Source organism: Harpia harpyja, chromosome Z (genome assembly GCF_026419915.1).
Source record: "Harpia harpyja isolate bHarHar1 chromosome Z, bHarHar1 primary haplotype, whole genome shotgun sequence".
Taxonomy (NCBI): domain Eukaryota; kingdom Metazoa; phylum Chordata; class Aves; order Accipitriformes; family Accipitridae; genus Harpia; species Harpia harpyja.
Window position 1 is genome coordinate 7,021,558 of NC_068969.1, and position 23,983 is coordinate 7,045,540.

The 23,983-nt window shown below is 41.8% G+C and overlaps 1 protein-coding gene across 1 annotated transcript in view; it reads left to right on the plus strand.

The window, feature by feature from the left end:
* SFMBT1 (Scm like with four mbt domains 1) overlaps nucleotides 1-23,983 on the plus strand; it is an 80,412-nt gene that overhangs the window by 43,741 nt on the left and 12,688 nt on the right. The window contains exons 2-11 of the mRNA XM_052777431.1: nucleotides 25-192; nucleotides 7,686-7,780; nucleotides 12,678-12,918; nucleotides 13,363-13,451; nucleotides 14,373-14,619; nucleotides 16,137-16,234; nucleotides 17,328-17,429; nucleotides 19,781-19,931; nucleotides 21,775-21,857; nucleotides 23,787-23,913. Coding sequence (XP_052633391.1) covers nucleotides 165-192; nucleotides 7,686-7,780; nucleotides 12,678-12,918; nucleotides 13,363-13,451; nucleotides 14,373-14,619; nucleotides 16,137-16,234; nucleotides 17,328-17,429; nucleotides 19,781-19,931; nucleotides 21,775-21,857; nucleotides 23,787-23,913 — 1,261 coding nt within the window. The 5' untranslated portion in view covers nucleotides 25-164. The remainder of the gene's footprint in view (nucleotides 1-24; nucleotides 193-7,685; nucleotides 7,781-12,677; nucleotides 12,919-13,362; nucleotides 13,452-14,372; nucleotides 14,620-16,136; nucleotides 16,235-17,327; nucleotides 17,430-19,780; nucleotides 19,932-21,774; nucleotides 21,858-23,786; nucleotides 23,914-23,983) is intronic.

A 23,983-nucleotide genomic window follows, 5' to 3' on the forward strand; every position in this document is an offset into this window, starting at 1 on the left:
TTTCTTATCAGTTGTTCTTTTCAGGTTTTTTTCAGGATCCCTTCTTGAATGTCCTGGCTGCCAGTAGAATTGAAGGCGGGAGGCAACTCATGACCACCAAACTGTGACAGCCTTGGATTCCCCTGCTTCTGGCTGCTCAAAATAACCACTGGGCTACTGTGGAGATGAATGGAGAACAGCAGTATGATGCAGGTAATAGTACAGCTGAGCTCCCTGGCTAAAAATTCTCAAAAAACTTGGCAAGTGAGATGGAACAAAGATGAGGGCAGTGAATGTTTCATAGTGCATGTGTCTGATGCTGTGTACTGTATACAGGGAGAAACTCAAATTTCAATGACTGTGGGTTAGATTCTGGCTATGGGGCTTATGTTTGTTATTGCTCTATTTCAAAAGCAGGGTGTATCATTGGCTTAAAGGAGGACAAAATCTAACCCACCTTAGTAATTGCGTTTTAAGAAGCTGTGTCTTTCCTCTTTGTGATACCACTATGAGATGGGCTTATGAAAAGCTCAGTGGCTTTAACGCTACTATTTTAAGGCATTTGTCTGTCAAAGTGGTTAATGTTATCTTGTTCTGTCCTTGTGTTCATCTTGTTCTTAATATTTTGACAAGGTTGTGCTGCTGGTTTAAAAAGTCAGATAACTGAAGTTGTTTGCTGCCATTGTAATCTGTCCTGTTTTTCTGATGTGCTTTTGTGTGCCTGCTTTGATAGGCTTGGGATATCAACTCCTAACCTGCTGCAGAGTGGTATATTATGATAAATTAGCTCAGGTTTTGGTTCACCTTGAAACACTAGGCTGGGAAAAGTGATTGTCTGGGGTGGCTGGGGATACTAACAGCTTTCTGAAACACTTCTGGAATTGTACACTCTTATGGGGGTAGGGACCATCCATTTTTCTAACTTGGCTGCCATGGTTTGTTCCCTTTATTTGAGGAGGTCCCTACCTATAGTGTTGGTACAGTTAATATAAAGTAAATTTGAATTTGTAGTTACCAGTGTAAACAATTGCATTAGGATTTTATCTGAGTATTACTTTCCTTTGGTATTTGTCCAACAAGCAGCTCTTCTCATAGGACAATTGGTAGGTTTTGTACCTTTACTTTATGAAAGTCTAATTGCTGTCAGTGTTACTGAAGAAATGTTAAACATGATTTTAATCTACAGTGCTTTTAGCAGAATGCTATCATCTGCTTTATGATGCTGAAGTATGCTTTTTGATTATTAATTATAGCCAATCAGTCAAGTTGTTGTCAACATTATATCCTCAAATAAGCAAGAAAAAGCAGCATGCTCAAGTATGCAGAATGTCTCCAGGCATATGCAAACACTGTTTCCTCTGCTAGCGGAAACTGCTAACTTCTGTCTTGTAGTGTAAGAAAGAGAAAAGGCTTTGAGCAGCTGAGAAGAACACTAAGGACATGTATACGTGGTCAGCGATGGGATGTTCACAGGCACATCCTGCCGTAGTAGAACCTTTATTGACATTTTTCCATCTTCCTCAAAAGGCATCAGAGGTCACACAGTCCTCTCTGTGCTTTTGGAATAGCTAGGAAGGGCTTGATGCTGCATTGAAATTACTCAACAGCTATTTTCCTGAGCATCATATTTGTGCCTGGTTTGAGTACAGGTGGCTGTGAAAAGCAAACAATAGCTGAAGAGAGCTTTACTTGCTGAGTTCAAAGCTAGTTTCCAGCAAATGCTACAGATGTAAGCATAAGCACATTGGTTTTGTTGTGCCCTCTAATATTGTTTCCTGAAGTGCTTTGAGTTAGACCAGTCCCAACCACTACTGGAACATTCCCTTCATATTCTTTGACTGGTGTCATTTTTTCCACCTGATGATTTTTAGCAGTTTTGGAGATTCCACTCTCTCTTTTTGGTTGTTACATGCAGGCTCTCTGCCTACAAGAACCCAGACAGTGGTCAAGGTTGTTGATTGTGATGCTCTCCTGCACTACGAGGGGATAAGATGACTTTCATTCTTGTCACAGTCTTCCTCAGCTGCTGAAATTCCATCCTCTCTTTATTTATTCAAGGCCTTGCAGCCAGTATAGATGGAAAAGATTAACTGTTATTAAAATCAGATTGAAATATATCTAAGTTTCAGGGTGAGAAACCTTTAGGTTAGACTTAATTGAAGGTCTTGCAGACTTCAGTGTGATGTACTTAAATGTCCAATATGACAGTCTTCAACTAAATCACATTAAAGATGCATGAAAACTATTTGCAGCGAGAATTTAACTCAAATCCAAAGATTGAAACAGTCTGGTGTAGGCTGTTTCCATTGCAGGTATTTTTGAGGGCTAATGTCCTTAATATTTCACTACCTTCTTGCGTCCAAATGGTACAATTCAGTATTCTTTCTCTTCCTGTATGCATCACAGAGCAGCAGGACATAATTCATGGTAAAATTCAGAAAGGAAGAGGTAGTGTTCAAAATGATGCTAGTAGAAATAATGATAAATGGGAAGCGATATCCCTACTTGGGAAGCGATATCCCTACCTAGGAAGCTTCTAGTATTCTTACAGACAATTTTCTCACCTCCAGAGTGGATAAGAGTTATCCACAGAACCTCTGTAAGACACTTCTCAGATTTTACCTGAGAAAATGTTAGCTTAATTTGAAAGCTTTACTGACAGAAGCTAGTTGTATGGTGAGGCCACAGAGATGAGACTCACATCTGGTTTCTTTCCCCACCTTTGCCAAAGTTGTTCTTTGCCACTGAGCTAACGTGTGGCTCAGTCATCCTGTCTAATATAGCGTATTGGGTCTGCATGGCAAGGTTTTGGTAGCATGGGGGCTACAGGGGTGGCTTCTGTGAGAAGCTGCTAGAAGCTTCCCCTATGTCCGATAGAGCCAATGCCAGCTGGCTCCAAGACAGACCCACCGCTGGCCAAGGCCGAACCCATCAGCAACGGCGGCAGTGCCTCTGTGATAACATATTTAAGAAGGGAAAAAAAGTTGCTGGGGCACAGAAACTGCAGCCGGAGGGAGGAGTGAGAACATGTAAGAGAAACAACCCTGCAGACCCCCAGGTCAGTGCAGAAGGAGGGGGAGGAGATGCTCCAGGCGCCGGAGCAGAGATTCCCCTGCAGCCCGTGGGGAAGACCACGGTGAGGCAGGCTGTCCCCCTGCAGCCCAGGGAGGTCCACGGTGGAGCAGATATCCACCTGCAGCCCGGGGAGGACCCCACACCGGAGCAGGTGGGTTCCTGAAGGAGGCTGTGACCCTGTGGGAAGCCCGCACTGGACCAGGCTCCTGGCAGGACCTGCGGACCCGTGGAGAGAGGAGCCCACGTTGGAGCAAGTTTTCTGGCAGGACTTGTGACACCACGGGGGACCCACTCTGGAGCAGTCTGTGCCTGAAGGACTGCACCCTGTGGAAGGGACCCACGCTGGAGCAAGGGAAGAGTGTGAGGAGTCCTGCCCCTGAAGAGGAAGGAGCGGCAGAGACAACGTGTGATGAACCGACCGTAACCCCCATTCCCTGTCCCCCTGTGCTGCTGGGGGGATAGGTAGAGAATCCGGGAGTGAAGTTGTGCCCGGGAAGGAGGGAGTGGTGGGGCGAAGATATTTTAGGATTTGGTTTTATTTCTCATTACCCTACTCTGGGTTGATTGGCAATAAATTAAGTTAATTTTCCCTGAGTCAAGTCTGTTTTGCCCATGACAGTAATTGGTTGAGTGATCTCTCCCTGTCCTTATCTCGACCCACGAGCCTTTTGTTGTATTTTCTCTCCCCTGTCTAGCTGAGGGGGGAAGTGATAGAGTACCTTTGGTGGGCATCTGGTGTCCAGCCAGGGTCAGCCCACCATATATAGGAAAATATGTCTCAGTGTAGTAGAAAGCTGAATTAATTTAGGACTTATAGCAATTAAGAATATGGGGAGAAAGAGAGAAACATACATATATGTACACCCATTTTATTAGATTAATAAATTGTGCTGTAGGATTAAATGGATTAAATATGATTTTGCTTCTTGTTATCTGTCATACAAATTTGCAAGTTTGGTCACAGTAGTGAGAGTTTCTGGTGTAAATATCTGAGGTTTTATTGAGCAGTTTGAACTCAGACTGATCAGGACATTTAATACAGACATATGGCCCCTCAGGAATGTAGCTTCATTAAACTGGTCCTCTGTATATCCTGGGATCTGCTAACCTGCGAGGGTCTTGCAATAGGGTCTTGCAAAAAATACCAACAGACTAGATCAAAGGCTTGATTTAAACGGCCTGCTCTGCTGCAACTGTCCTGACAATAAAACCAGAAAAGCGATTGCGTTCCGACTCTCAAAGATTTCCAGCTAGCATGAGCCTTACCAGAGAGATGGTCCTTCACCATACTCTTGGAGTGTTTCTGCATTCAGATGTTGAAAAATAGATACTTGATTTCTGAGATTTTTCATGGTTTATGTAGTCCTACCACATGCCACAATTAAAAAAACTAATTTACTGCTCTCACTATGAAACCTCATACAGCATTTTTGCTTGGAGCTTTATTCAACGAACTTTTCATGTTCCACATTGATTCAGTTAAGTAAGCGCTGCGCTAAATAACCTGGAATGCTGTGGCAGGGCCGTGTATGAGAAGCAGCAGATAGATCTGTTAAATCCTATAGCTAAGCATGGCCCTCAGCTGTGCCAGCCTCCTAAAGGAAGGAAAGCACCTGAACTCCCCAGCTCTGCATGCTCGGAGGCTAATCACCTAGTCTCATTTAATTGTAAAACCTTAGTAAAGTGTAAATGCAAGCTGAGTTGAACTCTTATGAATGAATGGAACAGCAAAAGTTCTGGGTGCTTTTTTAAAAAGTTTTTTAAAAAATCCCTCTGACTCAACAAAACTCCCTAAAATAAAGCAGGAGGAGTATTAAATTTGCAATGAGTGTTAGACAGGAATTTGTGATTATTTTTTTTTCTGTGAAAAATGAGTTGCAAGAGAGCGTCTGGGTGTGCTGGTGAGTTTTGGGGACTGTACAGTACAAAGCAATCTGAGCCCTTCTCACCGCAGTGCAGACCTGGAAGGAAACAGCTCTTTTGGATATGAAAACATCCAGGCTGCAGAGACCATGGATGAGTGGAGTGACAAAGGACCTGTGGTAACTCTGATCCAGTTGGGAACTGGTTTTAACTGTCGTTAGAGGCGAAAGAGTAGCTGGAGCAGCATGCAAACTGGCTTTCTCAGGAGCTCCTTGCAGCAATTAAGTGGCAACATAAGTTACTAATTGACCCTTTCAGTGTGTTAAGTGACCTGTGCCTCATTTAAGGAGCTTAACTGCCCCTTAGACAGTTATCTGATGATAACATGTTATTGAAGACTTGGTGCTGCAAGCGGCTTGGTAAAGAGCACGGCTGGAAAGCCTCAAGATCCGTGTAGTATTCCCAGGTCGAGCTACTTGGCTTTCAAACTTGCTAAAAAGCACAGAGCAGTCACGTTGCTTTATGTTTCCCTTCAAGCAGGAATGCATTAGACATTGCAAGCAGTGCTTTTTACATACAAAGTGCTTTTGGAGTTGGATGAAAGTGGGGTTGTTGCTGCTGTTTAGCAGCTGGGTGCTTTTCTTTGGGAAAGGGTGAGCTGGCTTTCTCTAGGCAGGAGAAAAATCAGACGAAGTTTGCTCTTGGTTTCGACTGATTATGGATGTGTTCAAGCTGATGTTTCTTCCCACTTTGGTTCTGCAGCTGTAGACTTAAGTATTTTTATGGTTATATTAAAGTGCTGTTTTAATGAGTTAAGAAATCTCAATCTGTTTTAACAACATTTTGCAATGAAATTATGTTTTTCTTAGAATGACTTGCAGCCAAAGCTTTGATCAACTCCACCCTAATTTGCAAACAGCTGTGGTGTGTTCCTTAACCTCTTTACTCCCTCAAAATTTTTTAAAAATAAAATTACTTGCTTCTGCCTTCTCCAGGTCTATTTCTTCAGTAAGTTAAAAATTATCCCCTAAAAGTGATGGTGACATTCAAGCTCTGAATTTTTTGAGCTCTGAGGCTTATGAAAGGCCAATATAACCAACTATGGTTGTTTTAAAATAGCAAAGTGAAATTGGGTTTGGGAGAGATAAGAGCTGCCTTTAAAACAGATACTGTCATCAGCAAACAAAAGCTAATTGAATATACGTTTCTAAATTTTGGGAAATTATAATTCCTAGAAGTACAATGAAAAGTCAAAGATAAGCTTAACAATCAGTTTGAAGATAAAATGAACCTACTTTACACTCAAGACTTGTAGGGTTTTTAGACAATTGAATGTAGCTCAGACTTTTGGGCAAATATTTGCCCCTCTCTATTCAAGTACTAAGAACTGCTGTGAAGCATACTTAGCAGGTTGTCAGCATGTCTATGGGTCTGATATGGGCATGTAGTAGTACTTCATTCTTTTTTTTTTTTTTGGACATGTAATGTTTCCTACTCAAGCTACTACTCCTTGAAAGAACAGTTACCACCTGTCCTAAGAAAGTTGGAGTGTGTAGGAAATGTTGGTGTCCTATAATCTTTGGTGCGCTCTCCCCGTGGTTGTGATACACAGAGATTTCTCCATTTTCAAATACAAACAAGGTATCAGGTTTCCTTGTACCGAGAGAAGGAAATCTCTCGTGTTCATTCATAAAGACAACTATTATGCAGATTGGTAGAATTGGTCTAAAAGTGAAAATGAAAAGCTTTACTTTTATGTCATGTCACTGCCATCCCATTTTGCTGGTGAACCTGAAGCTGTAGTTTGTGTGTTGAGGTTAAAAATGCCGCTTACCTGAGGTGGGACCTTCCCTGGTCATCCCGCACTGTGCCTGCAGGAAAAACATAATGTTGCTGCACGCTGAACTAAATAGGGGACCTGAAATCCAACCTGTGTTGGTTGTGGTGTCTTTTCAGCAGAGCGGGTTACACGTTGGAGAAAATGGGAATAGGAAAGGGGTAGGGAAGTGAGCCAAGAACTGCAGGGGAGACCGGAGCTGTGGGACAGGCTTGACAATAACAGAAAATCTGACTAATTTGTAGTGTGGCTCACTACAGCTGCTTGCTTCTCTAACAGCCTAAGTGAGTTTTGAACTGTGGCTTTAGTGGTTTTAGCACATTTTTTGTTTTAAAAGCATCCAGAAATGAGATTTTCTTGGTCTAAAGAAGCTGTTACACCTTATGAGCTGGGGTTTTTTTAAGTGACTAATTTGAGTGTTCTTGATTTCAGTTGTGTCTTGAGCTGTTTTCTTTAGGACTAGCCTGACTCCTCCTCTGTGCTTTTGGTGTTTTATAACATCTAAATAAATACTATCTAACTTTAAAAAGAGGAGAGTCATATTTCTTTTTTTTTTCCTAGTCTTTCTTTTCAAACCTCTTACTATTGGTATTGCTGTTTCCTGGATGACTTTTAATTTAATACACCGAAGGTCCAGTATGTCCAGAGTTTTGAGTCTCTTATATTTGTTGATACAAATACAGAACTCTTCTGCCTATATTCTCCTCTCACCAATTGTAAACAATTTCTGCTTAAGCAAAATCCTCAGGATCTCACTATTTTTCAGACGAGATACAACTTAAAGTCTGTGTATTGAAATGTGTAACTGAAGTTCACTGCGCACTTGTGTACTCAGTCACTTGGAATTGAAGTGGGTTTTGCTGTAGTTCTTAGTAGCCTGAAACTTAAGCCAACAGGTTGCTAAATAGGAGGAGTTTGGCTTCTCTTCCAGATGCTGGTTCCAGTGTGGAAGAAGTGGAATTCAATTGGGATGAGTATCTAGAAGACACAGGAGCAACTGCTGCCCCCCATGGATCTTTTAAACATGTGAGTAAGGGAGTGTGTGTTTACTTACCATCTCCTACATAAGTTTTTTTTGATATACTGAATGTTTAGGGTTTCTTTGAATGAGTTGATGCTCTCAGATCTGGAAGACTTAACTAGAATCATCTTTCTTAAAGAGAAATGAGGAATTTCACCTTTTTATTACTGTTTCTTGTCTTCCTCACTGTCTGAAGCACAGGGTAATCCCATCCACAAGTGCTGAAAGTTAAGGGGCTCCTAGTCTTTTCTGCACCAGAAGATAAGCTTAATTTTTCTCATGAAGGCCAAACTGGCCAGTCTCTTTCTTCTTTTGGTGATTGCTACTGGATAACTGCTATGGAAGAGCTAGCTTTAGAAAGTTGGTGGCATAGTTCTTGAACAGCAGAAATCAGATGTGCTCTCAAAGAAGGTTTTAATGGTGGCTTTCAAGGAGGCCAAGGAGAAAATAATAGCTCTGCCAAACACTTGACTGGTGTAGTTAGAAAACTGATTAGGATAATTTTCGATCACGGGCTTAATGGATAGTATGAAGTCTTGATAAGCCCTTGTCTTTGCCCTTGGATATCTTTAATCAAATGTTTGTTGGTAAAATCATGCACTGTCCTGTTGGGTGAGATCTGAATGTGAAGTCTGCCTTCTTGTACTGGGTTGTCAGTGAAGGTGAACAGCATAGAGCTGGTTTCCAAACCTCTTGGATCTCTTCCAACAATTGAAACACCTTCCGGACTGCCAGCCTGTATTCTTATCCAGCTCTATTAAAGTTACTGTTTTACAGTCTTTCAAAGACTGGCTGTGGGACTTTTACCATGGCAGTGAGGGTAGTGACTTGTGTGTGGCACATTGCTTGGAAAGCACTCCGTGGTGCTCAGGTTTTTGGGTCTGGTATCACCACTTTCAGTACAGGAGACTTAAATCAGAAGGAAAACAAACGGAGGTCTGTTCGTGAAGGATCAGAAAGCATTTTGAGTCCAAAGCTAACCTGCAGAAGTGCAAAACATTGAAGATCTATTAAAATGTGGCAGTTGTGTTAGCAGTAAAGATGCACAGTAAATGTGGACTTCGCAGAGGCTCTTCCATACACTGGGATGTAATTGTAAGCTTTTTATTCAAAATAAGCATTCAGGTATCTCATTTCAGAAGGGGAGAGGCCTATGCTTGCTTTGGTTTTGCTCAGTGTACTAAGGCTTTAGCAAGAGCAAGCTTACTCCGAGCAGTGGCCTCTATGCAGCCCACATTGAGGGAGAAGCATGGAATTGGAGCAGTGGCATTTTGCAGTAGTGCGAGGAGTGGTCTGTCTGGTCCTCTGGTGTGGTTTACCTTACTTGATCTCTGTTAAAGAAACTTGCTATCATAGCTTGGACATTATACAAACTATTTGTAATGCCAGCCTTACAGTGGTGGCCAAGTGAATTAACACTGCAGCTATATTTTGTTAATCAGCAGGAGACACACTTTGAATGACTTTGTTACTCCTGCACTGAACTCTTGGCCAGCTCAGCTGTGTCAAACAAGAGGTCTGATCGCTGTGGCCGTGGTCAGTAAAAATGCAATTAGTTTTAAACCAAAAATCCATGGTCTGTATTGTTATTATTCCCCGCGTGTGTAGAACACGGTGCGGTTTTGCTGGTGCAAGTGACATTGTCGTGGAGAGTGCTTTAGTGAGCAGGCGTGGGCAAAGCCTGGCCGTGTCGCCCAGTCCTTTTCTGCTGCATCGGGTGCCCTCTTGTGGGCAGCTCCGTGGAGGAGCTGCGCTGGGTGAGCTTGGCTGGCCACGCTCCGCACCCGGCCCGGGCGCTCAGGGTGCCGGGAGCGCTGCACAGGGGGTCATGAATGAGCGTGAAAATAGATGCCTGCGTGTTCAGAAGGGGAGCCGCCAGGCATTTGCTAGCAGAGTTCCCTTAGAGTCTGTCTGGAGGCCGATTTTGATGTTCTCTGTAATAAGCTTGGCATAAAATTTTGGAAAGTTAATGCTGACGCTGAATAGGCAAGCAGAGGAGCACATTACAGCAGCGTCACATCACCTAGATCTTGCTGTTAATAGAAATTCAGTAGTGCAAGGTCACATGCTCAGGATTTCTGCTGTCTGTTAGAAGGTAATGGTTTGGAAAAGGTAGAGGAGGAGAACCTCAGTGTCTCTGTGACAGCCTGTCTGTGTTACGAAGCACTAAAAAAATGTTAGTGCGATTCCAAGATACATCAGGTGAGAGAGCCTACAGGCACTGATGTCTCTGTGCTAGCGACTGGTGGTCCCTCCAGCTGGAATCTGTGCAGTGCTAGTTGCTTGACTTGAAGAATGACTTATTTTTATAGTCTACCATCAGGAGAGCTAAGAGGGAACTACCTTTGTACTCTCAGAAAAACAGAGGGGACAAAACTAGGCTGAAGAATAATATTGGCACAAGAGCAAATGGACATGTATAAATAAATAAATTAATATAAATAAATTTTAGATGGAAGCTTAATGTTTTTGTTTGGTTCTTTTTAAATATTGGAGTGGTGAGACTGTGACCAGGCTCCCATTATGAGTGGTGGGGGAGAAATACCTAACCCATGTTGTAGGAGAGTACAAGATCAGGTTAAGAAAATGTAATGCATGATTACACAGCCTGTGTTAGCAAAGAACTAGACTTGCTGGTGGGAGAGAGGACTTTTTCATATTTGTATGCTTTTAGGAATTCTGAAAGTTTTGCTCTTGCTATGAGCAAGATGCATTGGAAAATGTAAGCTACTTCTTCAAATTAAGCGTGTTCTAGTGTTTAATTTGTTTGCATTTTAAAAATTAAACAATATTGAGATCAAAGTGACTGTTCTGCCTACAATCTAGCAGGAAAAAGAGCTTACCAAAAACCTGGAGTTGCACTGGATGCCAATGTTGTCATCCCCCCCCACGTTTAAATACATGTTCCCTAGAAATGTTGAATGCTCTTTTTTAATTCCTTTCTGCAACTTATGTGTGTGTAAATACATATTAAAAATAAGTTAGTGTTCAGCATCATCTGAACACATGTATTTGCTGTGTGTTCTTGCATGCTCCTAATGCCTTTTGCCTGTTCGTTATCATTATCTCCTTCTGAGCTGAATCGGATCCCCGGGTCTGACCTGTGACCTGGCACAAAGCGGGGGGATAGTGCTCGATGGGAAGGAGGGCCTGGGAGTGGGAGCTGCCTAAGCAGTGCTGGCACGAACCTCTCGTGGCCATCTCAGCTTGCCATATGTGCAGCAGGAAGCTGCTGCTCTCAGACCCACTGCTCCAAAGAAAATACTCCCGGAGCTTCCACAGCATCTTCTGCTAGCCAGTGTGCTCAGTGAGCCAGCCTAAAGAAACAAAAGTTTTGTGCTTTAAACCACTTAGTGGTGTCGTCTTGCCCGGCTGCCAGGAGAGGGGGCTAACTTCTTGGTCTCTGCTGTACCCACCGGCAAACATAAATGACAGTGTTAGAAAAATGCACCTGACTTCAGGGTAAGCTCCATCTGTTGCTGTTGGTTTTGTTGAATGCAGCTCTCTCTGCCGTGAGGCTTTGCTGAAAGTTCAGGTATCAGAAATCAGCTGCGCAGATTTCCCAGTTCCTCAGACTTTGTGTCGAGCTCATGGCTTTTCTTTCAGGAATCAGAATATGAAGTCTTTCTTAATATCTCTTCAGCAAGACAACTATCTTTTTGAAGAGGTGACCTCTGTAATACCACTTCAGAATTCCTGCAGGTATTGGGTCCTGCTGATTTTGTTTTTAAGAACGGGTTTCTCTAAGTGAAGGGTATTAACCTAAAGGATGTGAACAGTTAACAGAGGCATATGCTTTTCTTTCTAGTGTGGTTCTCTTAGTTTTATTTTTAGCAAACCAGTATGTGCTGGCTGATGAGACTATAATAGCTATGCCAGTTACTGAACCGTCAGCGCAGAACTGGTAATAAATAACCCAGAAAATATCTACTGCATCTGCATCATACTGAAAGCCTTTTTTTGCAGTTGAGTCAAAGAGGAAATGGAACTTGGGACCACTTAAGAAAGAAAACACTGGTTACATTCAGCTGAGAACAGGGGATTGACATGTTAGATTTTTAAGACTGAGGCCATGGAATTAAGTGTAGCTCAGAAACATACTGTAGTGAGAGCAGAACAGGGTCCTTCTGCTCTTTCAGGAATGTTTGAGCTGGGGGAAGTTTGGGATACAAGAAACTTAATGTTTTGCCTTCTCTTTTTAAGTTCATGTTTCAGTATCTGAATACTGTGCAGTGAGATTCCTGACCTGTGTGCGCACGCGCGCGCACACACACACAGTATTTGGTGCTTTATTGTTGTCAAAGCCTGAGTTCACTGAAGAACACATAGTGTTTATGTTCTATGCAATTTATGTAACAATGCTACATACAGAATTATTTGGGTTCTTGCGTAGAGACATTAAAAATCCTTATTCTGCAATTTGTGCAGATTTGTGACTTCTTAAGTGAGCATGGCGGAAGAGACACTGATACTGTTACCTAAAGCATGTGTATGTACTTTAAACAGGCTCTTTGTCCAAAGAGGTTGAAAGACATAGTTTAACACAAAAAGTCTGAGTTGTGTTGCTGAGTTTGACCTTTAATTTTGCCTAGCTTGGCAGCCCAGCTTGAGTTGGAAAGCTTTTCAGTGATGGGTGAGGTATTGTGCAGGGCAGGAAGATGAATTGCAAGATATTGATTTAAGGTTGAAAAGATACTATGAAATGCAAAGGAGATTTCATTAGTGATGATTCCACGTACACTCCGATCTGGTTCACATAACGTGATGAAGTTGTTTCGCTGAAGAGACTGGATGGCATTTGGCTTGAGGTTTTTTGCTAATGAACATGTTGAAATTGCTACCTCTGTGGTTCCACGAGGTATCTGGGAGGTGCTCAAATGTGATGATCTTCTTCCTCTTCAGGTGGATACAAGTTTGCAGAATGGTTTTGCCCCTGGTATGAAGCTAGAAGTTGCTGTCAAGTCTGACCAAAACACCTACTGGGTAGCCACCATCATTACTACCTGTGGGCAGCTGCTCCTGTTGCGCTACGATGGTTACGGGGAAGACCGCAAGGCTGACTTTTGGTGTGATATCATGACAGCTGATTTACACCCAATTGGCTGGTGTGAGCAGAACAAGAAGATTCTCAAAGTGCCTGAAGGTATTGGCTCTATATGCAGAAGTGGGGAGTACATACAGAAGTATGCTTTTGTCCTTTGTAAGCCTGGCAGGTAGTCTTCATAATTGCTGTTATGCGCAGGTGGTGTTGCTGTGATGACAAGTTGAGGTTGTCTGCCATGTTTTTCTGAAATGCCATGACTTACAGTAGGAGATTGCTTTTTCACCAGAGAGGAGTTAGCTTAATTTCAGAACTAGACTATTTTTACAGAGACTTGTGGTTATCTTAATCATCGCCCACCAAATTCTACTGGTTTGTCATTTCCTTTAAAGATTTTGTTGGGTTTTTTCTTCTTTTAAGGTGTTACTGGTGAGTATGTGGCAGATTCTTGTCAATTAGGCAGCACAAGAGCGTAGTAATGTCTTGTCATCTGAATAATATTTAACTGGCAGGAAGAATCACAGTCTTTCTTCACTTTTCACTTAGGTATCAAGGACAAGATACCTGACCAGGAGGAATTCCTTCAGCGGGTGCTGAAAGGAGCATGCAGTGCTCCTGCTAACCTGCTGGAGGGGGTAAGTGCTGCAATGTGCTGCATCTTGGGTTTTGTCTTGATTTTACCCTTTGTCATTAAGGAATTCCCTATTCAGATTGTCAGTTCAATTCCCTCTTTTAAGTTTAGGGAGCATTGTAATATGCTGCTGACCTTAAAGTTCCCCTCTCTAGTGTTTCCTGTTTACAGTATTTAATTTTGATAGTGTTGTCCTGAAACATAACTGTCACTGCAGGTTTGGGCTGTTCATTAATTCTATCAAAAGAAAGACCTTTTTCAAACTCCCTTAGGTTTCAGTCTTCCTCCTATTCTGCTCCTCCTTCATACAGCTCTAAGAGAATAATCCTTTATTTATCTAGCTTTCATGTTGTCTCCTTTCTGAGTTGACTCCTTCTTTCACTTTTTCTTTTTTTTTACTAATGGGCAGGTTATTGTTTCACTTGCATCTTTGCTAGTGAAGAACCAAATTTGTATCCCCTCCTCTGCACTTAAGACAGTATTTACACCTTGTATCAGTGTCTGGTTGTAAAGTGCAGAACATAATTTTTTTGGAAAATGCTGCCAACATCTTCTTGACAACTAACATTTTTATCTTTGTATGTTTTCCGTCTAGTCATCTTTGTATGCTAGATGACTCAGTTTTAGAAAGAGATTATTCGTGTTTCCTTCAAACCTTGAGTATATAAGTCATAATGCTTCTGAAAATGATGATGAGGACTTAAGTGAAATTTGTGACTGTATCTACAGGCAGTGCAGAAGCTCACCAGCGCAGCACCAGCAATTCTAAACATTGTCATTTCTGTTGTTTTGTGTTAGTAAGGGACCTGTATTTCTTTACTTCTGTATTCATACTTTATTTATGCAAAAAGAATGTTTATAAAGAAGTGGAATTACAGGATTTGTTTTGTTCTGTTGTACAGAATAATTTGTGTTCTTTTTGTAGCTTCACAGAGGGAAAAATCCATTGGATCTCATTGCACCAGGGTCCCGATTAGAACTGCAAAACATCCGGGATTCCCTGGAAGCGTGGATAGTCAACGTGGTAGAAAATGTTGGTGGGAGACTTAAATTGCGATATGAAGGGCTGGAGGATTCTGACAAATTTGACCAATGGCTATTCTACTTGGATCCTTTCCTTCATCAAGTGGGGTGGGCAGCTCAACATGGATATAGCCTGCAACCACCTTTAGGTACTTCAAAACATATATCTTATATGGTGGTCAGAGGCTAGAGAATACTGCTGCTGCTTTAGTGTTCTAAAACTGCCTTCTGGATGCATATGGTGGTCACATAATCAGTGTGTGATCTGACAAATAGTACCTAATAAAATGTAAGTGAAAACACCAGTAAATAGTCCTACAAGACTTTTCACTCATTCAAATAAGTTGCTAAAATGGTTTTGCCTGTCAAAACTTTCCACCTGTTTGTGGAAAGGGAGGAACTGAGGAAGGGATTGCCTTCATAGTTATTTTTGGTAGGTTTGTATTCCTGGTGGGGATAAAGTCATCTGGTTTTGAAGTACTGCTCAACAGGAGCTTTTGCCGTTGTGACTCCAAGACCACTGGGCTAATTAAGGCACTGTCTGAAGAGGTATTATGTGGATATGAAAATGTCCTTAAAAATGGGTGCTCAGGGAACAAGTGCATGGAAGCGGAGGCGGGGGGTGGGACAGATGACCATGTTTTCCAGGCATGAGTATGTCAGGGTGGGTCATCAAAGAAGTGGGCCATAAAATGGCTGAAAGACAAATGGGTTGCTTATGAGCTGAGCAGTGATGTAACATGTTTCCTGATGAGGGGAAGCCTTGGGATAAAACTGGAAAATGTTGAGCATTTACGCTAAAGCCTTTCTACAAAGGCAGGTGTACATCTAAGGTTCTGGCACAGTCTGTGCTATTAGTTGCAGAAGTGCAGTTTGTTTAGAACAGTTGTTTTTGTTGTGTTTTTTTTTTTAATGTTTTCCCCTTATGGCAACAAGAAATTGTGCCGAGGAAACCAAACCAATTTCTGTTGAAATGACTGAGCATACTGCCTTTTCTAGTGCTTGACCAATCTCTGCTGAAATCACAGTTGTGAAAAGGGAGACACCAAATTGCTTACAGAAACTAGATGGGTAGATTCCACAGCACTATTTAGGTGAATAACATCTTTAAAAATATTAGTCAGCTACTGGATTTCTTTCCTTTTTATGTCTACATAAGACCTTTGATATACTCACAGGGATCCTTTGTGCGCGATGGCACTAGTACAAGTAGTTCCTCTTCTATCAGAGGTGTGTGATCTGCAATTACAGATGCTAAAAGAGTAACTTAGCAGCTGGGACAGAGTTGTGGAACATTTCTTGAACTTTCTGCTTGCTTAAGCATAAAACAAGCTAGCATTATCCAGCTGGGGATTTGTTTTCTGGTCATACGTTTCTCCAGAAGTTTTCCTCCGTGTTGATGTGATCTGTTTTCTCAGGAAAAACTAGACTAGGCAGCATATGGGTGATACAGTGTTGCTTGACTGAAGTCACTTTTTGTAACACATCCAAATGTTGAAGAAAACAGTTTTTAAGAAGGAAAGTATTTGCACAGATTCTGAACAGATATGAATTTAGCGGTTGGAGGAGCACAAATCAAACATTTGGCTTTATTGCTATGTGTTCTGAAGGAAAAGAAGAAGGAAGGATGACTTCATTCGCTGTTTTCCTTTCTTTTTAACTCAAGCCATTAGGTCCTTGAAGAGTGAAGCAGATTGGCAAGAGATCCTCAAGAAGGTGAAAGTGGAGGAAGAGGAGTCATCAGTTCCTACAGATCTCTTTAAAGTAAAGGCACAATATGTGTAGTTTAATGCTGTGGATGATGTCATGAAAATGCTATATTCCTAAGAAGTGATTCAGGGAAGTCAGTCATTGTTGCTCAAAATCCTTTCCCTGTTTTGTTTTCTTTGGTTTTGGGGGTTTTTTTAAATTTTTTTCCTTCTCCCTCTAGTTTAAAAAAGTAAGAATAACAAAAAACAATCATACTATTATACAATTCTTCTAAGTTAGACAACGCACCCATCACAAGTATGTGAGCCATTAGTTGTCATACTGGGAAAAATCCCTGGTTCTGATGCTTTATAATGGCATCTCTGGTTGTTCACCAGCTGGTCTTGCGGATTACTGTCCTTCTAGAGGAGTTCAGGGTTACTACAGTCTCTATAATTGTGTGAGTACATTGAAAAGCTTAATGTGTGTAACATCTAATCTGTAACCTGATATAGTTACACACGGTATGTAAGATGTCCTGTTATATCCTGAGTGTTAGTAAAAGTTACTAATGCGTCTGAATTTAAATATATATGAATTGAAATAAAAAAAAATCTTGACACGTTTTGAGAAGTAACTTTAGTCCTTCAAGTTCTTAGTTTATTTTTCTCAGCTTCGTTTGGACCCATAAGCAGAATAGAAGAGGAGGTGCTGTTGCTCTTGAATGTGTTGGGTCATATACAGAGCAGGATATATATAATTCTGGAGCAGGAGCCCTGTTTTGCAGGTTTTTGTTAGGCTGAAAATGGAGACTTCTGTAGTTCTCTTTTATTGTAGCTCATGATGACTGCTAAAGGTTAGGGGAAAAAAAAACATTTCTATTGACTTACCAGACCACCCTGTAGTGTGAAATCTTGCTTCTATGTGGAGAATATCAGAGGAGGAAGTCTTGGGGACTCAATTTCTTAAAACTCATAGAAAACTGTCAGTCTCAGACAGCATAGTTGGCCTTTTCTCTTCATTATAGAGAGGTTGCTGGGACTCTGACATGTTCATTTCTTAGAATGAACCAATAAAAACTCAAGTTATCCTCTTCAGTTGAATTATGTAAGGTACATCTTTTTTTGATGGAGAAAGGCAGGTAATCACACTGATACATATTTTTCAGGATAAACCTGTGATTGGAGTGCATTCGTTCTCTGAAGGCATGAAGTTAGAAGCTGTGGACCCAATGGCTCCTTTTGTAATCTCTCCTGCTACAGTTCTCAAGGTACCAGCGTTCTTTAACTCGTCCTGCTAAGATTCAATTCTATTGCTACTTCTATTCTTAAATGCTCAGGAAATTCTTGTTAACAGATTATCTTAAAACCTTGAACTAGTTTTCACATTAAGTATTTTGTATGTCTCTCTTAGGGGACAGGTTGCTGTGAAAAAGAATCTTAACTGCTTATGGTGAAGCCATTAGATTTGAATGGAGGGGAAAAGTTCCATGAAGATAGAAGCTCAAAAGGTCAAATGGCTAAAATTGTCAAACCCAGATTTTTAAAATTAGATATAATAGCTTATAATCTGAGTATCCACCTGAAGATAGATTTGGGGTTTTTTTTGCAAAGGTTATGTCATTATTATGTACAAGCTCTGACGTTTAGGTGGCCTGTTTTTCAAACAAGGGCCCACACATGGGTTTAAAAGTTGAAATGAAAACTCTCCAACATAATCAGGTTTTGAGCAACTTCTGTCTTCTGGAGTTAGTAAGCAGGTGAAAGGTTCTCAAGAGACCTGCTTTGATGTAGTAAACCAAAGTCTTGCTGTACAACATAAAACCAGGACGTACTTTAAAATCTTTTTTTGTGTATTTTCCAGGAACTGTTGCTTTTTCTTTAGGACAGATAGGCTCTCAATATAGTATCTTACATTTTGGTGGTCTCTCTTTTAAACTCTTAACATACTGTGGTGGATTAACCCTGACTGGACGCCAGGTGCCCACCAAAGCCTTTCTATCACTCCCCCCACCTCACCTGGACAGGGGAGAGAAAATATAACAAAGTGCTTGTGGGTCAAGATAAGGACAGGGAGAGATCACTCACCAATTACCGTCACGGGCAAAACAGACTCAACTTGGGGAAAATGAACTTAATTTATTACCAATCAACCAGAGTAGGGTAATGAGAAATAAAACCGAATCTCAAAACACCTTCCCCCCACCCCTCCCTTCTTCCTGGGCACAGCTTCGCTCCCAAATTCTCTACCTATCCCCGCAGTGGCACAGGAGGACGGGGAATGGGGGTTACAGTCAGTTCATCACACGTTGTCTTTGCCACTTCATCCTCTTCAGGGGCAGGACTCCTCACACTCTTCCCCTGCTCCAGCATGGGGTCCCTCCTGCGGGAGGCAGTCCTCCACAAACTTCTCCAACGTGGGTCCTTCCCACGGGCTGCAGTTCCTCACGAACTGCTCCAGCATTGGTCCCTTCCACGGTGTGCAGTCCTTCAGGAGCACACTGCTCCAGCGTGGGTCCCCCACGGTGTCACAAGTCCTGCCAGAAAACCTGCTCCAACGTGGGCTCCTCTCTCTACAGATCCACAGGTCCTGCCAGGAGCCTGCTCCAGTGCGGGCTTCCCACGGGGTCACAGCCTCCTTCGGGCACCCACCTGCTCCGGCGTGGGGTCCTCCCCGGGCTGCAGGTGGATATCTGCTCCACTGTGGACCTCCCTGGGCTGCAGGGGGACAGCCTGCCTCACCGTGGTCTTCCCCACGGGCTGCAGGGGAATCTCTGCTCCGGCGCCTGGAACATCTCCTCCCCCTCCTTCTTCACTGACCTGGGGGTCTGCAGGGTTGTTTCTCTCACATGTTCTCACTCCTCTCTCCAGCTGCCGTTTCTGTGCGCCCTGCAACTTTTTTTCCTTCTTAAATATGTTATCCCAGAGGCGCTACCACTATTGCTGATGGGCTTGGCCTTGGCCGGTGGCAGGTCCGTCTTAGAGCCGGCTGGTATGGGCTCTGTCGGTCATTGGGGAAGCTTCCAGCAGCTTCTCACAGAAGCCACCCATGTAACGCCCCCATGCTACTAAAACCTTGCCACACAAACCCAATACACATAGAGTTTCTTCAAATAAGATGCTCGCTTATTACTAAAAGGTGCAACCAGTTCCAATCAAAGCAAAATCATTTACTTTTCTTGACATTTTCGTGTACTGCTCCTAGTTACTTCAGGTTTTGCTTGTGACAGTCCATCCTCGGACACAGTTCAGCCTTGTTGAAATAAGCAGTTATTACAGAATGGTAGTAAGACCACAAACTCTAATTTCTCTGCATTTTTTTCATAAGAAAATTTCATATAGCACTTGATCAACTTATTTTTGAAGTGTTCATACATTACCTTTTATTATTATTATTAATTTTTGTTAAATTTCCAGATAATGCAGAGGAGTCTGCTGGTTTATGAATCCATAAATTCTCTTTTAATTTTTTTTTTTTTTTAACCCTCACAGTATTTCAAGGTAAAGGGTTTTCATCATGCAGTGTTGCTGTTTAATAGAGTTATCAAAATGGGGGAGAGGGAGCAGTAGATCAGTATGTGCTACTTACAAGACCACATGGTTCTCTCTTGGCTAACTACAGGTATACAATGAAAAATATTTCATGATACAAATTGATGACTTGAGACCAGACAGTACAACCAGCCAGTCTTATATTTGTCACGTCAACAGTGCTGGTATTTTCCCTGTGCAGTGGAGTCTGAAGAACGGCTTGCATCTCAGTCCCCCACCAGGTATGTTTGTGCAAGCTTGTCATGCTCGCTCTTTGAAGGAAGTAGATGGCCAATCCCCAGAGCGCTATGTTTAGGACAACGCTTTTGCAAAAGAATTACATGTAGTAACACAAGCAAAGAACAAGAAAGATCAAATTCTGAGAAACAGGAGCTTTGAGTTAGTGAAACTGAAATTTCCTGGGTACGTGCCTGGATTTGAGAAGATGACAGTGGCTGGGGATGCTGGTCATGCATCAAATCCTGCACACTTGAACGAATGGAGTATGTGTTCCAGGGCTGACGGCAATGGTGATTTCAGCATTAATTAACATGATATCAGAAGCCTATAGCCTTTGCATTGGATTTTTGCTTCTGGTCAGAATGGAACATTGTTATCCAACATTTTATAATATTTTTAGAATATCTTATATAACTTACAAGTTAATGAAGTTTTTTTTTTCCAAGGACCTATCAGGCAAGGTAGCAGATTGCTGAAACGTTGCTTCGGGACATAAGGGAATAGGGGAGTGATCCTCAGCTACTGAAATATTTATTCATTTTCTCAAAATGGAAATGTCAACGGTATTGTAAAACCAGGAACACAGTACTCTTATTCACCACCACAGAATTCTGAATGTTTTGTTTTAGCTGCTCGTGACATCAGAGGAGCAAAAACCATTGGATGTTTGTCTCTTGCCTTTCCTTGGGTGAGGTACAAAAAGTGGCTTTGCTTGACCTAGCATTACCTAGAATTTTGCAGGTGTAAGATAAAATCTCACTTTCTAGGCATGTGACTGGAGCTGACAAAGATTTTAAGCTTCTCTCCTCATAGTCCCCCTGGAAATGGTGGGCATTCTGAATTGTGTGAGGTCCCAAGAGCCCTACTGGCACTGATAAAACTGAGAAAAATAAATAGGTCCTTCTGTGGTTAGGCCCCGTCTGAGTGGTAGTTGAACTAAATGTTTTTTTGATTGTCACGTCAATACTACATTCTTAGTCTAGGTTTAAAATTGTGTTTGATTTCTTAAACCCTTGTCACAGGCGTCCCTTGCAGGGGAGTGCTTCCAACTTAGTACTGGAATAACTGCTGCAGTTGTCTCCTTGCTAATATACTACCAGCCTCAAACTATCATGGCAGCACACTTCTGCACCCAGTTCCCTCCAGTTACTTGCTTTTTATTAGAACACAGGGAAGTGAAGTATTTCCTCCAAGAAGAATTTAATTTGTCTTTTCTTTGGAAATTTGCTCTGTCTCCTGATGGACTCCATGTTAAGACTCTTCCCTTCAAACATGTATGCAGATTTACAGCTGTTAGCAACTTGATGAGCCTCTTAGGACATCTAACTGCTCTCTTTAATGACTTAGTATTTAACGTGTTTTTGTGAGAGTAATATGTTGGTATTGTGCACTTTTTGAGTGCTCCATTTAAAAAAAAAATTGTCAGAGCTGACATGACATCAGTGAAGTAATCTTGCAGAAACTTCTCCTGAATTACATCTGTGCCCTGTGAAAAGGGTGCAAACGCTTCCCCATGTCTCGATTGCTGCCCTTGTCTGCTTAGCAGGTGTACTTTATTCACACTTCAGGTTGCTCTCCGTGAAGTCACATTTAGTTTGACGCCATTTCAAGTCAAAAATGGGAGTCAAGGTGTGGCAGTGCCCAAAGCCCTTCTGCAATGAAAATAAAGAGGGTATCTCAAATATGTGAGAACCATGCTGCGGGCTGACCTCAGATGGCTCAGTGAAGCCCTAGTCAGCCGACAAACTTGAGTGACCCAAACAGATTTCAGTGATCTGTATGTCATGTCAGTTTGAAATGAGTCTCATGCTGTTAAACCAACCCGTTTGCTTTTTCTTCACCTAGGTTATCCTGGGCAGGACTTCGATTGGGCAGACTACCTCAAACAATGTGGTGCCGAGGCGGCTCCCCAGAGCTGCTTCCCGTTGGTAAGGTTCTCTTGCAGAAAAATCTCTCTTCTGTTATGTGAATGACACTCTTGATTCCAGGGAGAAGAACCTTTTGCATGTTTTTTACTTAAATTACCTTTTCAAGTAGAATAGAATAGTTCAGTTGGAAGGGACCTACAACGATTACCTAGTCCAACTGCCTGACCTCTTCAGGGCTTACCAAAAGTTAAAGCATATTATTAAGGCCTTTGTCCAAATGCCTCTTAAACACTGACAGGGATGGGGCATCGACCAGCTCTCTAGGAAGCCTGTTCCAGTGTTTGACCACCCTCTCAGTAAAGAAATGCTTCCTAATGTCCAGTCTAAACCTCCCCTGGCACAGCTTTGAACCATTCCCACCATTCCTATCACTGGACACCAGGGAGAAGAGATCAGCACCTCTCTCTCCACTTCCCCTCCTCAGGAAGCTGTAGAGAGCAATAAGGTCGCCCCTCAGCCTCCTTTTCTCCAAACTAGGTAAAACCAAAGTCCTTAGCTGCTCCTCATAGCACATTCCTTCCAGCCACTTCAACAGCTTTGTTGCCCTCCTCTGGATGCGTGTGAGTACCTTAACACCTTACCTGTGATAACTGAGGAAACAAAAGAGTTAAGAGAGTACAAATGTATGTGAACTGAAGTAGGCGTATGCCAGTTTCCTAGATAAGGAAGTGGTGGACCAAATGCTTCAGTTGTGATAAAGCAGGTGGAAAATAAATGATTGTTTTGTGAAATTGAGATGTGTGAGAGTCTGTGGAATAGTCATAAAACAGCATCAATCCTTGGCACTCCTGTAATTGTGGAAACAGGGCCTTTTAATAGACCTTATTTTCATTTACTTAGTGTACTCTTTCAATCTTCCTTCCTTTTCAGCTTGAAAAATTCATTCCATTGTATTAATCAATACCAAGTCATCTTAAATTAGTACCAAATAATCATTTTACATTAATCAGTGCCTGAAGTACTTGCTAGATTTTGGGCTTTTGTTGGTTCAGTGACAGTATTGCTGTCTCCCAAAGCACAATACCTTGTCAAGCAGAAAAGGGTACTATTAACACCTGCCTTCCAATTCCATTTACAATACTTGGGCTATTGCAGTGCTTAGGGGAAGAAATTAAAATGAATAATTACCATTTTTTGAAGAGGGTGTTGCTGGCTATGAATTCTTGTTGCCCTTGTTCTGTCTTGTAAGCTGTGGCATCTTAGAACAGGTCATTGAATTTATTATCCCTTTTCTGAGAAGAGTTAATCACTATAGGCTAGTTCCAGAATTCATAATGTATTGATCCTGTACTTACGTTGCAGAGTGGTTCTGGGAGGAAGAGTCCTCTGTCTGGCTGTTACTTCTTATCTTTAATTCAGGAGCTTCAGAGCTGGATAAATATCCATTCTTACGTTTTAGGAATTTTTTTATAAATGTGGACTAAATTGGTGAATAAAGTAAAATCCTACTTATCCAAAAAATGTAAAATTAAAAGAAAGCTTCCTTTGCTGTCTGCCAGAACTCATTTGGATGAGGCAGGAATGTTATTTGCATACATAAAGTGGATTTCCAAGCTAACATAATAGAACAGAGAGCCTGGTCAGACTATTTGTCAGACTTATCACTTAGGTAGCAAGCAGCGGAGAATTCCTGGTTGCTTAGAATGCACTCAATCCTTTCAGTAAGTCTCAGCATCTTTTTGAGTACAAGCATGTTCTTTTCTAGGTCTGTGTATAGAGCCTTTTTTAACTTAAATTCTGTGCAGTTCGTAATATATCTTACTTGTATTCAATGTGCTAATTATCTGAAATCTTCTCTGAATGCGTGACTATCTTTCTATGTTACTCAAACACTGAGACTTTTGTGTGTCGCTCCTGTTCATGGCTATTCATATCATCTACTGGATATAGAGGTGGTATTTTACTGAAGTATTCTCTCTTTTTTCCTAGTTAACTTCTGACCACGGATTTAAAGAGAACATGAAACTTGAGGCTGTGAACCCAGTTGATCCTGAAGAAGTTTGCATTGCTACAGTCACCAAGTTGAAAGATTCCTACCTCTGGCTTCAGCTGGAGGGTAAGCCTGATGTGGAAGAGGAGAGTAGCACTTGCATTGATTTTCTGTAGTACCATCATCAAACCTGAAG